We start from the raw sequence: 18,514 nt of genomic DNA, 5'->3' as shown, positions 1-18,514 counted from the left end.
ATGTGAGCCTTGTTTCGTAACATGCATGCTGCTGTTTGTGTAACAGCAAAAATATCTAACAACAGAATATTTAAAATAAAAGAACAACGAAACAAAACAAAGATATTTGCTTCATGTACAATACACGACTGGTCAATAAAGTGTCTAAAACATGTTAAAACAAACTATCGTGTATTACAAAGCAAATGTGTTGTGCTGTTGCTGCTGTTGTTGTGTTGTAAAAATCGTTGCTTTTGTTTTTATGCAAAAAACAAAAAAAAGAATTTAATAAAATTCTTAATTTATCTAAATGAAAATATAAAAAAAACAATCTTATTGCACAAAGTTTTTAACAATAGCTAACTTATCAAAGATAATGAAGTTTTTTTACTTTGGATCGAAGGGCAACGGCAAACACATCTAAATTTCAGTTTAGACGGGCAATTGATTATAAATATTTTTGGACAGAATGTTTACATAGCTATGATAAGACTTTGATTTCAAATCCATATCGTATACAGAGTTCGTAGGTCATGCTATGATGATAAGACATTTCATGCGCAAGATAATAACAGACAAGCGGCACCTCTTGGCAGGATATTTTTTGCCATATATATCAAGTCGTCGCATGGGATAAATTACTTTTTCATACGCCAATCGTAATCGCACCATGATCTATCGCACTGGGAATTGAATCTGGAATCAGTCGATAGTCGTGCTTCTTAACTGTTAGTGTATGCGGTGGTCCCCCAAACCGATGATATCTTTGAGCAAAACGTCCAACCTGATGTTTACGTTTTTCTTATGGCGACTAAAAACCTTATAATTTCTCTAAGGCATTTATCTCTTGGAATTGAACAAAATTTCGTGCGAACCCGTTCGTTCTTAGTAAGTGAACAAAAAAGAGATTAGACATAAGCAACTAGATTGGATTAGCGTTGGTGAGACGTGAAAACGAGAAGGAGAGCATATTCTTCAGCTGTGAACGAGTAGACTGGATTTGTTTCAGCGTAATCTAACAGCAACGAAGCAAGCAAATTCATTCGGTGCAAGTGAGTAGATTGGGTTAATTTCAGAGCGACGAAAAAACAGGGAAGACTGCATATTCATTTCTTATACGTGATTGCATTAGACCATTGTTAGAGAGATCTAAAAACGACAGCGAATGTATGTTACTGAGAAGCCTTGTGTTTCATGTGACATTGTCTTTTTTGAAGTTACGGCTAGGGGACTGTAAAAGAATTTAGAAGTTAATCTTTTTTGAAACTTCAAACTTATCGCAACCATGTTTGCTTAGATGGAAAACACTTCTACCTGTTTTTAAGTATCCAACGTCCGGTAACGGATGTGAAAGAATTAAGAGAAAAACTTATTTCTTTGGTTAGCTATTGTTCTCTATAGCTTTCAACAGCATTGCTTATTTAAATCATTAAATAATTTTCTTTTAATAATCGATTGTTGATTTAAATGACTTTCAACTTTTCCATAAAGTTTTTGTATGAACTTTACAAAAGTTGTGTCAAGCTTTATAGCCTATATTGCTGTTAATTTATTTTCTTTTTTTTTTTCTTATTATCATAAAACTGTAAACTCCACTTAAGCATGACCGAGCCGAGCCGAGTTATCATGTTATGTACATTATAGGCTTCATTATAATTATAAACTAATTTCTAGTAATTATTATAGTTCACCTCAAAGATTTGAAAAACTTTTCAAATTAGTAAAATTTGGTAATCAAAATATTTCTCTTTTACAAGATGTGCGGTATGCTAACGAATATTAGTAAGCAAATAGTGTAAGTACGTATCTATATGTGCATATATAGTACTGATGTTTAAATCAAAAGCCTTTCGTCGTTTTTTTTTTCTTTTTTTCATTTTTTGAAAGGAAAACTTTTCTCGTACTTTTAATTAAAACTTGTTCTAAGTCACCTGCGATGATTAACATTGAATTTGGTGAAATCACACGGGGAAATATTTTGTGGTTAGCAATGAAAATTTTAGACCAGCTTTTAAGACCTATATAAGGCCTATACGAAAACTATTCACAGAATATCGTATAATATCGTATAGTTGTTTAAGGGGTGATACGACTGTAGTGACCTAAAAAAAAAAAAGCGTGTTTTTAATAGTTTTCCTTAGCATGAGAGCAAAGAGTTAGCAGAGTAGTAATAGTAGTCAAAAGAGCATAAGCATATGTTTAATTATTGAAAGAAAATATTTTTAAAAAACATTAAAAAATTCGAAAACTTCGGAAATATTCTAGCGAGGCAGCTTTAATTTAAGGGATTCAACCATTTAATACCACATATCCATAGTGATTGCAATATGCAGGCAATTTTAGAAACACTGAGTTTTGTTGGTTTGGCGAGCGTATGAATAAAACAATCAATTTCCCACCAAAAAAAAAAAGCAATCGTTTGTTACTAATCTTACTTGTTACTTGTTTAACTCAACTTATCGAAAACGCCTACTTGCTACTACAGAGAATAATATACTGAAGAAATCATAAAAAATGCCAATGAGGGGAGAAATGAAAACGAGAAAAATTTCTGATGGCATATTTCGAAAAACTATGTTGCAAGAAAAACCTCTTTAAGGAGGTATGAAAAGCCTTATAGATTGTGTCGTACCTATGATAAAATGAATCTCGACGCAAATTAGCCGATTTTCTGTGGAACAAAATTTTAAGAACGTTGAAATCAAACATACACTTATGAGGCGGGACCTGCGTCATGCACCTAATTTCAGAACGTTTCACGTGGTTTAATGTCACAATGAAGCTCGGATCTTATAACTTGCTTGCAAAAGGATACTTAAGCAGAAGGTTTGCGGAAAGCGAATAAATCGAGTTTAGATAAGTGAATCCTAATACTCAAGCGGTGAAAACTAGAAGAAGAATTGAAGCATTGTCACTATAAGAGCCTGTAAATAATTTGTAAATAGGTCTCCTAAGAATTATAAATGATGCCTACATCAATCTACAAATTGACAGTTCAGTGTTGGATAGAAACGTCATATGCACATTTCTTGTCCTTCTTCTGTTATTCAGCAAATCAATAGAATACCGTGCCTTCCCACGTTAAAATATCCTTTTCATTCTCGATGATTTATTGCTCGAAAATGACTCTGTGGCTGCATTGCTGTCGAAGACAGAACCGCGTGTTTCACACTTCGTGTAAAGCGGCAAAAAATTATTGAATTCAATATCCGACGGCAACTTTCAAATCGGTCTTAATGGCATAGCGCAATAAACGGTCGCTTTGATGACGTTGCATTAACATATTTTCCCTTTGGAAATGCTTTTAAATGAGCATAAATACTTTTTAAAGATATTCGTTAGGGCCACAACTAGAGCTATAAAGACCGGAAAACATAAATCAACCAAAAAGACATTAAGTTCCAATTTTCCAGCCAGCATTCATATGGCCATAGCAGTCTGTTTGGGGCGCTTTGAGAAACGGCCTGAAATTTTTTATAGACAAAAACCGGTTTTAGATAATAAATTTTTTGCCTTTATCCTACAATGTTCCAAGCATCGATTAAGGTAAAAATAAAAATTTGTTTTATGAAAAATCGAAAAAAGGAGCTACGCCTCAATTATTTGAACTTTCCGTTACTTGTTTTTATAACATCTCTAATACTACTGCTGTGTCCGAAACGTAAAACCAATTTAATTTTTCCTTTTTTAAATCTGTTCCGGCATCTTTCTATGGATAGCTTCACGCAAACGGCGCAATAACTCCCAAATAATTTTTGAAGAAGACTTTTAACGTCACTTTGATCTTTAAGCAAGTTTGGCGCAGTTCTTTCGGTGTTAGCGCACCTTTCGCACGAAATTCGTTCGAGTGATCGGTTCTATCCGGGTCGTGTGTATACGTTGAACACTCATCTTTCGTAGTAATTTTATAACCGGTTGACAGTCCTTTGCTCAACAAAATTACGCAATGTAAATATATGAAAATAAGTATATGAATATCAATGACGTTTATGATATGAAATTTGACATGGATGTCTGTAACAATGCTAACAATTATTCTGAATATTAATCTAACTTTTTGGTCATGGTCGTTATACTAAAAGTGCGCCGGAGCTGTGTCGCTTAACTGGTGGTTCCTTACTTTTCGATGGTCGGTCGAAATGTTTCAACCGTTCGTTCGTCTCTCACAATAAATATGGCCAATACTTGCCGCTTCTCAAATGGTTGCATCGATCATTATTAAAATAGCACTTTTGCTGATCTCATTATCTCATGAAATTGAATTCAATTGGCTTTTTGACCATTCATAGCTCGCAATAAGGAAGATAATCTATTCTACATGTTTCGCCTTTGAGCAGGTTTTAAAATTGTGGATCTTTTCTTTAGCTGAATCACCAGAATTAGGCCCTCTTACAAATTGATCTATCCATGTTTGCGCAACGACCACTTTGACCACATGCTAACTACAAATTTGCATATGAGGCGATTTGCGGAATTTCGAAAGGCAGTATCCCAACAAATATTAAAGACGAGCTGGACGATTTGTGCAGTGTTTTTGCACCATCATTTAATACGGCGATATGTTCTGTAGCTGCATTGAAACATAGCTGCACCAGCTTGGTTGACGATGAAAGTGCCAGACGATCAAATATTGTAATCACTAATGAAAACATCGCCCAAGTTCCCCAAATGCTGCTGGGCGACCGTCCGTCGGGTTTCGGTTAGAGAGGTAGCAAAGGCTATGAACATGTCTAGACCATGTCTTTGCCTTACATTTAAGTACGATTTAGGAATGAGAAAATTGACCGGACGGATCGTCTGCTTACAGCGAGATAAACAAGCCGAGTTACATGTCGCTATTTGATTTACTACCTCATCAACTAAACACTGCACATTTAAATTCCAGCGTTTGTTATGGATGGATGAATCTCAAAAGAGTGCTCCAGGCGAAAGGTTTCGGATCAAATGATTAGATAATTGTGAAAAGTGGAGCGCATTTTAAAGGTCTTGAGTCTTGAGTCAGTCATTCTACAAAAAAGGTAATTTTAGAGAACCGTTGGCTTACTTCTATCATTCTTGAAGAAGTCTATGTTGATGCATAAAGTCGAAAAAAAAAAAAAATAAATAAATAGAAAGAATGTAAAAAAGTTTATTTTTTTTTACTTAAGTGAAAGTAAAGAAACTACTTGTCAGCCAAGCCTCGTATATATGCATATGTGAAATACTCTACATTGCCATAACAACGTTTCAAATAAATGAATTAAAATGTTTTATTTGAACAAAAGACACAAAAGCAATAGAGCGTAGATTTCTTTGACATTTGTTTTAGTTGTAGTTTTCTTTCTCGTTTGTTTAAAATTCATTCATACAAAGAGTAATCCATGTTATACGATACGGTGTCAACCAACGCAAATATCTGCTCGGGTGCAGTTGAGTTCAATTTTGAGGTCTTATTTAAAACTCTTGAAAAACCAATTTTATGTTGACTGTTCCAGTTTTTTTTGTTTCTTTTTCTTTTTTGTTCCTTTTTGTTTTTAGACTTTATTCTCTCTGCCTCATCCCTTGCGTGGGTTTAAGTTTCGTCGGTGAAGAAGTTAAATAAAACGAATTTCTGTTTTAAAGATAAATATTGCTAAATAACTATTGTAAGATTATTCTCGATTATTCTCCTTATATTTCATATTACGTATGTATTAAAGAGCTATTTGAGTTCTTCTCCTGAAGAGTTCTTTTTATAAAATTTTACTCAGATTTCATATATAATAATGTACAATATAAGTAAATGGTTAAACTTTTCCTTTGCCTTTTCTCTTCTCTTCTTTACCATTCTGTATTTTTATTTTTATTTTTATTTTTTTTTTAAATATGTTATAGAGAGAGAGAGATTATTGAAAATTAACAGAAAACTCCTTATTGTGCCATTAAAGCAATTAATCATTGCTGTGTTCATACACGACTTTTGTAATATATTAATTGATTTGAAAAAAACGCAAAAAAAAAAAAAAACAAGTGGAAAATTGTATTCGCTCTACAGGCGAATCTCATATATTCATCGCCCGAAGCAGGATGGATGTGTACTTCTGTACAGTAGCATAAATGAAAAAAATTTCGACGACAATAATGAATGTGAATTTTATTCCGACCATTTTAGACAATAATTTCAAGAGCAAGCTTTGAAAATCATTTCGGCATCGCGACCGAAAATATCGCCCACAATTACTAAAAAAAGGTTAATACAAATAATACGAAATGTATGTTATGAATAGTTTCTAGTTTCTGTAAACTAGTCCGAGCAGTAACAAAGTATACAAAAAAGAGATAAATAAGCGAACGGATCTTTAACCTGCCTTGCGATCAGACAGCTTATGAGAATCTAGTTAACGAATATTGAAAAATTCTGGTCAAGAACTTGTCTTGTTTTTTAATCGTAGTTGGGTGCTTAAAAAAAAGAAAAAGGCTGTGTACAAAATTAATTTCATAAATCGATACTCGAATTGTTGAAGATTACGAGGATGCTACAAACGGCTTAATAAAATTAGTATATCAGATTTTCCTCTGTGTTATTGCGTTGAAAAATCGAATATCGATAACCTAATGGCCACTTGGCCAGCCTCTATTGCCCTTGGGCTCTTTATGAAATTGTTGTCTAGCAATATCTACAATTAAGAGTGAGAGTTTTATGCTATAGTTTCGTTCTAGTTAACTAAAAATCAAGTCGTTTCTTAACAAGACTCTACAAATTACTTTTCCAATTAAAACCTTTGAAAATCGTGCAGTTGTTAGTAGAGATGCATTGTTTTGCAACTGCAAAGTAGGCAATGAAAATTCGTAGAATTTGCGCTACAAACTAGACAAGAAGAACTTTCTCTAATATGGCTAATATTTGTCCGTCGCCTATGGGGAATAACTTTTAATTCAACTAAAAGGTTCTTAAAGTAGAGAAAAGTTAACACAAAATTTTCAAAAAGCATTTGCTTTATGGAAACTCATTGGCAAACTAATGTAAACATTCCTTCAGGTTACAAATTCAATAACAAACTAAATCTATTTCCCGTCCGCCGTTAGGAAAGGCAGTGCTTATATTCAATAAACCCTCTTACATACCTATAAACATTTAAAAAGTTCCTATAAACTCTTCAGGTAATACTTGAAATGTATGCCTACGAAAAAAAGGAAAAAAAAAAAAAACTCGTTTAATACACTCTCCAGGTGGTAGAAATTAATAATAATAAAAAAAAAAATAAAAATAAAAAATAAATAAAATTCAGAAGACCAGCAAATATGAATTTTCATTTTTTTCCTGCATTTGTACGAGTGAAGCAATCCTTCGTGGCAGTTGCGCCCGATGCTCTTAGAGAAGAGAAAGTAAATAAGTGGGAGAAAAAAAAACTCAATTGCCGTAACAACAGCAAGCTTAGCAAACGACCGGGCAACCTTGATATATTGTTTAATCAATCTAACGTCAATAAATGTTTTTTTTTTTTTTGGTCGATTTTCATATAAACTTTTTTCTTATTGAGTGAAGGAAGCCACGAAAAAAAAATTTATTTTTATATTTTTGTTCAAATAATTGCATAAATAAAACAACAAGCATAAGCCATCGTAAAAGCAGCACTATAAGCAAGAAGAGGAGCAGCTTTAAGAATACTAACAACGGCACAGCAGCACAATGTCTTTATTTGATAATCCGGATCAAATACGTTTATTGCAAAATTTGTTGTATCCGAAAGATGAGAAAGACGACTCAGATAGCGACAATGCAGAAGAGTCTTTAGTATGCAATAAATTAAGTAAGTTTTAAAAGAAAAAGAAAAATATTCTGTAAAAAAACGATTTTTCCGCATATAACAAGAATTCATTCATTTTAGCGCCGGGCACTATTGCAAAACCCGCTAGACAGACAAATGGTTGTGATGCGACAGGCAAGAAAGACAACTTTAAATCTCCTTACTCTCCTGCCAAAGAGGAATCGAAGGACCCGCTACCGAAAACCGTGGAGGAGTGGGAGCAAATTCAAGAGAAAGAAGAGGAATTATTGGATAATCGCAAAATACCTGAATACAATATGTCGTATTGTCAGGCCGTGGGAACAGAAGACGTCTTCCTGCAAATGGGTAATCGCACTAATGCCACAGCCAGTTGTGAAGATTTATTGCTGGAAATCGCTCTGCCGGAAGAAACTGTCACAGTCGACAAAATGAATCTTTTCATTACGGAAACAGATGTCGATTTATCAACGCCTATATATCGCCTTAGGATGCCATTGACCCATAAGGTTAACGTTGACCATTGCAAGGCAAAGTATGATCCTGGTTCACATATATTGCGTTTAACTTTGCGTTTAAAACGCGAATTGGATTTTGTGAATTTTTAAACTTTTTTTCTACACTTGACGTAATTTTTTCATGAATTTTTACGAAAGGAACGAAATTTGAATTTTATTGAAAATATATATTTTTTTTTAATGAATTCTTTTTTCGGTTTGTTTCATTCACTTTTACCGATAACAGTAGTAAAATTAGTAAAAGAATAGACGCGAGTCTGTGTGTTTAGGTTTGAGGTCAGATTCTTTATTTCTAAAAGAGAGTCACAAAAAGCAAACGAAAGCGTTTTGTAAACGTTTAATTTATTTTATGTACATGCTATGCACTGCGACTAAGGTAGAGTTTGGTAATTTTGTGCTCACGTTCATAAGCACAAAAGAATAAATCCACTGGTTCGTTATGCAGCTTGATTTAGAACCACATTCTGCAATTATTTGTCAGTCTGTTGACCATTGGCGTATAAATATATATATATATATACAAACTTATTATTATTTAAGAGGATTAAAGACTTTGACATAAGTGCCCTCTTGGAAATTGCTTTTGCAAGATTGTTCCCGTTTTCTTATTATGCATATTTTGAGCATCATATTTATTTATGATTAAAGCAAGTTATGTTAATTAATTATTTAGCGCCCATCTATACCCTTAGTAGGAGAAAAATCTATTTAGAAAACCATATCTCGCGATTTCGTTTCGCATATGTAACGCAAAGCGTTAATGATAGAAAGAAATTCTTCTTTTCACTCTCCAGCGACGAGGAACAATTCTCCAAAAATGTTATAAAAACAAAATGTAATATTTTTTCTCAGTTATCTCGATCAAAAACTCAGTAGGCAATAGATACCAAGTAATAGATCAAATTCTCCTAACCAGACTGTAGAGTATATAGGCAATCTTTTGTTCAGACTGTAGATAACAGCCGTAGTGTTACTTCACTTAAATCAAAGCTCCTTTACATACACAATTACTTCACTGAAACCAACACATTCGCAGACCTTGAGCTTATAGATCGTTTACATTCATTCATTAGAGATTAAACATTTTTCAAAATATAAAGAAATGTCAAATGTATGTCGGCCTATGACTTCAGCCAACGACGATATCATGATCTCAAGTGTATATCGATGTCCTCTTCGCATATGTTCTTCCAGTGTCAGATAACAGATCATAATTATAAAATCATAAAATGTTTAGGTTTTTCTCTTCTTCTGCTCGTATGATGTTAATGTTAACTCTGTTAGCTATCACAGGTCATAGCATACATATATACATAACATAGTTATAATTTAATTGAAAAGTTATTATAATATTTAAATAACATCGAGAATCTTTGATCCATATTTCGCAATTTTTTTAAAAATTACTTTACTAGTATGACTCGTAACACTTCATTGTATAGTAACTTGCTCTTAATAATTAATAATAACTTTAAATAAATAATAGAAAAGAAAAAAAATACGCTTTTTATTGTTGTGAATTCATTTTCCCTCATTCCTTCGTTCCATCCAATTTTATAGAAAATTAAATAAAATTTTCTTCAACAAATTTCTATTGAACAATTTTACCATATTTTACAATAAATGTCAAATTTCTGTTAAAACGTCAGCTTATACAAATGCAATAGAATGTTAGTTGGTTTAGTACATGAGAATAAATGTTTTGCTTTTAACTTAAACAACTAACAAGCTATAAACACACAAGTTTATACGAATTGGGACGAATCTTAAATACCCAACAACATCCATTTGACTTTATTTGTATATTTTAAGTTAATTTTTTTTTTTTTTTCTTTTTTTTTTGCCCCCCTATAGTAGCGACAAGTAAGGGAACGTTACAAAAATCCCTTGCATATGCATTCATACATGTATTGGAGTGAATTACCAATAGTCACCCACCATTTGTAATGAGTGTATGAAGAACATTTATAAGCGCATTGTAATTATTTTCAAGTTGTTCCTTAAAATTGGACGATGAACATGTGTGTAGAGTTGCAGAGTTGCAACATTCCTTTCGAGAATTTCGCATACGTCACACATACCGATGAATAGATATATGAAAGGTTTTTAATTACGAGTATATATGGGTTTATGTGGGTTCTGCGTAAAGTGTATAGTGTAAAGAGGAATATTTGCCAACATCTTCGTAATAAATCTTATTTCATATTTTTCATTGACAATTGCACTTATTACCTAGTAACGCTGTATGCTTGGTCGCGAACATTTTGCCAGTTCGTTGGGTTTGTCTTTTCGCATTACAAAATTTCATCTAACAATTTACCAACTTTTTCTCAATCAGGCTATGAATGCGTTTGCTATCAAGACAAGTATGAAAAGAAGTGATCAACCGTAGCGGGATTTGTTTGTCATTTCGATCATCGATGGCCTTTCCCATCCCATCTTCTCATTTGAAGTACCATGCAACCGCCTTAACATAGTTACAAATTTACTTGTACGCTGTGCAGTGGCTATAAGGAGAGTGAAGCCACCATAAACTTTGCATAAAGTTTTTACTTCTGTTGGGTTAAGAGATGATTTAAGCTTTCTAGAGCATGGGGAAAAAGAATTCATTACTTGGAAACAATTTATTCCAGAAAATTTCAAGCCTTCTCCCCAAATGCCCGGAAAAGAGCCGCCTATGTCAAATGCAGGTAGACCTGCAGCGAGTTTACAACCCAATGTCTCCCTCTATGTCTACAATGTATACAACGATAGTCAATTGATTAAATGTTATATGCTTAATTTAATATAGATGATCATGGCGTTCAACTCTTCGTTCAAGAATTAGAAATTGGAAAAAGATTAATTGACAGCTGATGGCCATGTGCCGGGAGTATCAACGAGTCGTCCTAAGACCAATTGAACTGTATTGAGTAGCAGTCTTTTTTGCATAAGCTAAGCAACATCGATTTCAAAGAACGATTTGAATCATCTATCGAGAATAAATATTAAAAGTCATTCAGTTGTTGACGTAAAAGGCAGAAAGAAAAAAATATTAACAACCGACTATATTAATATACAAGTCACGAATAATAATCTACTTATTAATTAACGCCGGTAACTGTAATTCGAGCAGAATTAATTTGATTATCAAGTCCACAATGTACTTTAACGGTAAGCATAGAACATTACTGGAGGTATCCTTCTTTTCAGAAACTATATCTCTCTCTCTGGAAAGTGCAACCATCATCGCCGTTCTAGACGAATTTTCAAAAGGGCTCCTTCGAGTATCCATATCAGACGATGGATTAACGTTACATTGATGATCATGTACAACAGGCAGGTAAAAATACAACCGGAAGCGACGCCCGGATCAATAGTAGAATCTATAATAGAGGTACTGTTGAAGCAAGGGAATACACATCTACTTGCTTTGGCGACAATTTCGAATCCTGTTCGAGGCCTGTTTCGAATCGCTTCTGTTCTATTACGTGTCCTTCCATCTTCAAACTATTGGCAAAAAAGCTCTTTTCTGTAAACCCGGTTAATGGCTTTCGTCCGTAATGCGCACACGTGCACTAATGTCTGCGACATAAAATGAGCTGCGCACAGCCTTGCACTTTCGGATGGTGATAACGAAAATTTTAATAAAAAATTGTTCTATAAATCCGTGTTATATTCAAAAAAAATATATTAAGGAAAAAATATTTTTTTTAAACTTTTTTGTTTAGTAAAGGACATTTTTCTCTCTAAATAATTTTATTTAAAAAAATTATATTCAAAAATATCTTTAGTCAATTTTTTCATGAATGACAATAAAAATATTTTGAATAAAATATATTGACTTTCATTTCTTTTAAAGTACAAAAAAAGAAAACTACTTTTTAGATGGCCTAAGAGTTTTCAATGGCTATCATCCAACTTGGTCTCCACATTGACAAACGAGATTAAGTTGGTAAAAGCCAGGTATCGTCAAGACGACAACAGTTAAATGTGAAAACATAGAAACTGCATTTGCTTTTAGGACCAAACTCCAAGGTTTTATTCTACAAAAATCATTCTAAAACAAATATGAGCCGTAAGGAATATGAGGCAATTCTAATGTAGAAATATTGCAGAGATGTCATTGTAGAACTTTAAAATTAACGATAGCACACACTGTAACACTGTGTCTCATGCTCCTTTGGTTTGTGAACAATCACATTTTATATATCGATCTTCATATCCTGAAAGTTGAAGATCAAGTAAAACGCCTTAGCAGTAACTACTTAAAGAGGCTAAACCTGCACCCTGCATATTGGCATATAGGCTGTAAACTTATTAGATGAGAGTTATAAAGCAAGAAGACTGAAAATACACCACACATTAAATATTCTATTACGCTATGTTATTGTTTTTGTTGTTTTAGTTTTTAATTCACTTGTTAATTGTTTAATTATTAATAGATGATTGCAAATGAAAAAAACATTTTGACGGGAAAAAAAGTTTGTCAAAAAATGTAAAACAATATTTAAAAAAATACATACTTGTAGTGACATTTTTAATCTATAGGAGTGGACATGGAAGTAAAGAAAGTGACTTGCTGACACTATATTATACAAATGCTTAGACGTATTATATTTAAATGATACGGCATTCGGGCGCTTGCTTTCATTCTCAACGTGAACAATAATAAATTATGTTTTATTGTATGTGTATGAGTATGTTTGTGTGCAATATATTGACCAAAAATGCACATGTGGTCCATTATTCATCAATTTATGAATTGTTTAAATGTATTTTAATTACATTTTAAATATAAATTTTACAATTACAAAGTAGCACAAAAGTATTTAGTGTGCAGCTGACCTCATGTTGCTGACCGACAATGGTAGAATCGTTAACTTGACTAGGAAATAAACTTGAAAGCAATGAAAGAACCAACGAAAATTCCACATTTGACGAAATGAATTTGCACGAGAACTAAACAATTTTCTAACAAACCAAATGTGCGTGCGTTATGCACCTGGCGATTGTGGAAAAGATTAACAACAATTCCCAGAATAGTTTGCCTAAAAAAAAAAAGAAAAAAAAAGAAATGGAATTAACATAGTCGCAATGTCGCAATGAAGTTAGGTAAGCTCGTAACCTGCTTGTAAAAGGATATATGTAAACAGAATATTAAGTGGACACAAACCGTCAATCCGTTGTAATTATAAGTTCCTGCAAATCATTTGTAAATAGCTCTTCCCAAGCATTTTAAATAAAATCCGAAATGAAAACCTAAAAGGATACTTCTACGTTGCAACACACAAACTATAGAATTACGTTATATTCGAAATTTTCGTATCTCGCATTGACGCAATACTTACGTTTAATGTCTATAGATAAATGTTATATATATACACACACACGTCCGTATAATATTTGATTGCACTAAGATGCGATAATCTATTGTTTATAATATTTGCATTCGCTAGTATGCGATAGTTCATAAAACAGCCCGTTATATAAAATGTTAGTTTTGAAAATTAAACTACGCCGCCTCATAAGTTTTTATAGATTCATGGATCTTTTTACTTACGCCCTTTAATGTTTGCAGACTTTTATCATTACAAAGTCCTCTGTAAAAATGCGACCTCTTCATAACGAAGTGCAATTTTTAGATGTGTGGCGTCTAACGAACATAATTTTGTGAGTTTTAAACAGGTCGACAGTTAGGTGCTACACGTAATAAAATACCAGTTTCTCGGTTACCCTGGTTAATTTGAAGGGACATGCTTTGCCTTACATTTCTTAATTCCTTATTTCTTTTTTTTGCGTATATGGCCAGTTAGTCAGAGGACTCCACCTGTGGTTAGGAAGTGTGGTAGGCAGAGAGGAATTGCAAACAAGGAGTAATTGTTGTTAAGGATATTTAAATTAAAAATGAGATTATTAGGAACGGTTCCAGAGGCGGGAAGTGTGATTCAAGAACAACGTGCCTCGTGCGATATGCATGCGATTCCAGAACGAGTTTGTGGTCCTAGCAAAGGACTGATGAACACGGCCCTTTCATCTCTGTAGAATACTTGCCATGGATCAACCTATATTTAAGCACTACACAGTCCACATTACAGAATAGAATGTAGGCGGAGAAAGCAATCATTTGAAATATTTGATAGCACAACTATTATATATGACGGATAGCGACAGAACTCTCGAAATCTCAAATGAAGAAGTCTTCTAGATTGTATAGTGATGGCAGATATTAACTCAGTTTTGCTTGCTCTTTTTTTCTTCTTACGTATATATAAAAGATTCAGCAATGGTATAAAGCAATCAGCGAACCTTAACATTGTGTGAATGTGTATTGTTGTGCGATTGTTGAAAGAAGAAGAAAATCAAGAGATTGAACTTGTTTTTTTTTTCAAGGAGTAGATAAAAAATGCGACCACCATTGACAGCGATCGCGGCTTTTAAATTTCTATCGTAACTATATAGTGAGCGTTTAGTGGGTAGAGGCATAACATTTGCCGATTGGGCCCGCACTCTTTACGACGTGGCCAAGTCTCTCGTCGTCTTTCCTTACTCTTTTCTGTCCGTTGTCGTGTTGCGTGGCACATCCCCTGGACTGATTGATCATAAAGAAAAGAAAAAGCAGAAATTAACGCTAGGTAAAGCATTCCTCGCATGCAGTATGACGAAATACATTAAATCGTATATGGAATTTCAATATGAAATAACAAACATATAAAATCTACGATATTTATAGCACTCCTGTCGTTTCGAACCAGTACGATATCCGGAACGATACAGGATAGATTCACATTTTTTTTCATACTAACCTAAACGGTATCATTATTCGATACAGTAACATATATGTTGGCCCAAGGGCGATTTCTATTAGAACCGCTTCATATCGGTATTCCAAAGAATTATTACGTCTTATCTAATTTTGGTGAATTGTTATACATTTGAAGACTTGATTGATACCTGAAAATAAATCAGTAGGGCGTGAATTGACTTCCCATTTTGTTTCTTGGAACACATCTGGCGACTTTGAGAATTTTGTCAGCAGTCGAAATGAGAGGCAGTTATGGCACTCAATCTTAAAAACTGGAAGCGTCATTTTATATGGTTTGCTCAATTTTTCAACCTGCTTATGAAGACATTTGTGCACTTTTAAGTTTTCGTAGTCAGTACGAAAAAGTAGAAAGTAATAAAGATTTTTTAAAAATCATCAAGTGATTATATGAATTAAATGCATTAAATCGAAACATTAAACGTCTAATGTATGGCTTAGTCATTCAACTTTCAAAATACTCTGATTCCCGGCACGTGGGTTAAAGTGATTTTCTTCTTCTTCTTTATTGTCTTCTTTTTTTATCTCCACTACAACTTTCTGCCTTTAATAGCTTCGAGTACTTTCTCCATAATAATAATTTCGTTTTTTAACACATTAGTAGTGTAATTAATATTTGATATGAAACTTTGTGTTTTTTTTTTTTTTGCTGCCGGTTTTCTGCTTTTTAACGTTATCTCTGGCCATTGTATTGAAAGAGATCTTTTTATTATTTCTGATAGAGAGAGAGAGAGAGAGAGGCAGAGAGAGATTTTTTCGTAATTAGTGTTATGCTTTAATGGCTAATATTATTGTTAGTGTTAAAGTTGAATGAAGCCTTTAAGTAAATATTATTGAAAAGAATTTATGAAATTTTTCATGAATTGTTGTTGGTGTAAACAATTGTGCAAATAAATTTCATTTAAAACAATCAAACTATTTATTGAAAATTCTTTCAAAATGATCCGCAAGCAAGCACATTCGCAAATAAATCTTTACTTATTTACTTATTCCTCTCTTCGTCTTCGTCTATATGTAACGGAATAAAGATAAACGATTTGCTTAATTTGCAGCATTTAAATGTAATAAATTAAATCAATTGCTTAAGCAATTGGAAAATAAATTGACATGTAAATGTCCGACTATTAAACGATCTACACCGCGCCGTTTACTACAATTCGAAGTTAAGAATTTAAGAAACATTAAAAATTTGAGTCGTAACGTAAATCGACATTATCTACGTTTGTTAATTTAATTTTTTTGTTGTGCGCGTCGAAGGAAACTTATTATACTCCATCTGTTTGCGCCATAAAATGTAAAATGTTAAATCTTGCAGTGCGAGAGCAATTTAAAATATCGACCAATGCAATCCAGATTCACATGTGAACCATGTTGTGTACTAATTTTTCATCATAAAATAGTGAAACCCTTCTCTTATTGACATATAATGGCTTATTTTCTTTAAGAGTGATAATATGGTAAGGAATTTGAACAGCGTCCCGTCTCGTTTAAAGCTTAGTTAGCAAAAATGCGATTTTTCCTTGATTTTGATCGAGAAATATTCAAAATTGCAAATTGTTTTCGATATAATGACCATTTCAAACTATGGCATCCTATAAGAAATTCCTGTAAAAATTCAGTCCGATTCAATCCGTTTCCACTGGCATCCCTTTCAGGGCTAAAGCAAGGGCTTAGTATATCAAAAATACGTGGCAAATGGATAAACCAGTAAATTATGTTGAAATCGATTGACCTGAATGAAGATTTAATACTTGCTACAAGTAGCGAACAAATATGGCAAAGAAAATCAATTTTGAATTTATATAAAGAAAAAAGTTTCTATACATGAATGAATGAAGGTAAGGAAAAATGATTATTTACATATAATACTCGCACTATGCATCAAAGAGCACATAAAGTATAAGAATGCTTATCTAAACCGGGTTAAGTAGTCAATACGCGTATGTCTAATCACTTCTAATAACGTGAGCTGGAAAGCCAAAATTTGCTTTAGATATTCTTCTCAACTTATTATAGAAATTTGCGTCATCAATCGGAAAATGATATTTTTAATATTTTTCCTTGTCAATATTTCGATCTCTAAAATGATTTTGCATTCTTTAGTTAGACCAATTGACTTCTATCGATATTTGACAGGTTACATAAGTTGGACATAATGTCATTATTGACCAATTAATTGACTCGTCAGATATACGGAAATCTGTTAAGTATTTCGAGTTTGAAATTTAATCGATTTTTGCCATTGACTCATGCATGTGTATAAACGTATAGTTCGTTTGCATTAGATAAGATTAAGAAAATTACACTTTATGCCTATTTTAAGGAGAATCTTGAACAGCAGCTTTCGATTAATCGCAAGGATGCTTTTCCAATTCAGGTAAATAATTTCACATATTTTAGTAACGTCATATATCATTTGTATGTGTACAGAGAATATTATGTTTGCGCAGATGTATGTAAGATCTAGAAGGACTTTAAACAGAGCCACCTCTTCTTGTACCAATAGTTCGTCTCTTTATATGCTTATATCTTCAACTAATAGATTGAAATTTTTCAAATATATTCAAGAAATGTTAGATACGGTGATCTGTTTTATTGCGTGGATGAGTCCTATTGAAAATAGATTGATTTGGACCATAATTTTGCTCACGCCTTATCTTAAAATAGCTATTGCACGGAGAAAAATCGTCTTCTTTCAAAACTTCTCTACAAAACCACAGAGTAAACCACATTGAATTTCAGCAATGCAAGCTTCCGTCGCATCCCATTCCAATTGCCTTTACGTGGCGAAAACATATAATTTTTACTCTTTTTCAATGAAAATTCATCATTCATCATAATAAGTTGACATAAAAATTAATTGTACCAATTTGGGACCAAGTACTCCCAATGAAAAGTAAGCCTTTCGAAAATTTTGTACTTTACCATGGAATTAGATGAAGAATGATAGCAAATTTTTAACCAGAAAATTAATTTTCCTCAAATTTCGATTACGTCAATTAACGTTTTGGTGTTTTGGTGGAATATTTAATGCTCGGCCTTGACCAATAATATTTTATTTTCTTTTAATTATTTAATATTTATGGTAAATATCAAAACAATATTCGTAATATGTTGTAAGCTACTGGCGATGATATATTTATTAAGTTTATTTCAGTTTTTGCCTTCTTTTTGAAACAACCTTGAGGGCGGGTCACACCTAATTTCCAACCTATTATAGGCATTTTCTTTTTAAACATGTACACAATCCCAGGAATGCTAACAAAAAACGAATGGACCGAGCGACGGAAAAGCATATAAAACAGTTAAAAATTTCGCATTTCATATGAAACGTTTGCTTCAGAGTGTTGCAAACAAATTCTACTTGTTAAGTAATAATAAGAAAGTAAAGGGATTTTTGTTCACTCTAATAAAATTCAAGCGTGTATACAAAGTTTTTTATATAATAAACGAATTATTTTTATATATGC

At 32.9% G+C, this 18,514-nt stretch overlaps 2 protein-coding genes across 2 annotated transcripts in view; one reads left to right on the top strand and one right to left on the bottom strand.

Moving 5' to 3' along the window:
* The window catches only part of LOC119645220 (venom dipeptidyl peptidase 4), a 162,046-nt gene that overhangs the window by 110,144 nt on the left and 33,388 nt on the right, over positions 1-18,514 (bottom strand). The gene's annotated exons all lie outside the window — the stretch shown is intronic.
* LOC119645222 (dynein assembly factor 6, axonemal) lies at positions 575-8,332 on the top strand. Its single transcript, XM_038045268.1, has 3 exons — positions 575-1,031; positions 7,550-7,748; positions 7,827-8,332. Exons 2-3 carry the CDS (start codon positions 7,628-7,630, stop codon positions 8,330-8,332), a joined length of 627 nt encoding a protein of 208 aa, XP_037901196.1. The 5' UTR covers positions 575-1,031; positions 7,550-7,627.

This window comes from Glossina fuscipes, unplaced genomic scaffold (genome assembly GCF_014805625.2).
Source record: "Glossina fuscipes isolate IAEA_lab_2018 unplaced genomic scaffold, Yale_Gfus_2 1, whole genome shotgun sequence".
NCBI lineage: Eukaryota > Metazoa > Arthropoda > Insecta > Diptera > Glossinidae > Glossina > Glossina fuscipes.
The sequence above is the reverse complement of the archived record's forward strand: the minus strand, read 5'-3'. Positions and strand labels throughout refer to the sequence as shown.

Bases quoted from the DNA above. Each gene is read 5' to 3' on its own strand.
- LOC119645222 (XM_038045268.1), top strand. From the start codon at position 7,628: ATGTCTTTATTTGATAATCCGGATCAAATACGTTTATTGCAAAATTTG. The intron at 7,749-7,826 runs GTAAGTTTTAAA...CATTCATTTTAG, and splicing joins TTTAGTATGCAATAAATTAA to CGCCGGGCACTATTGCAAAA.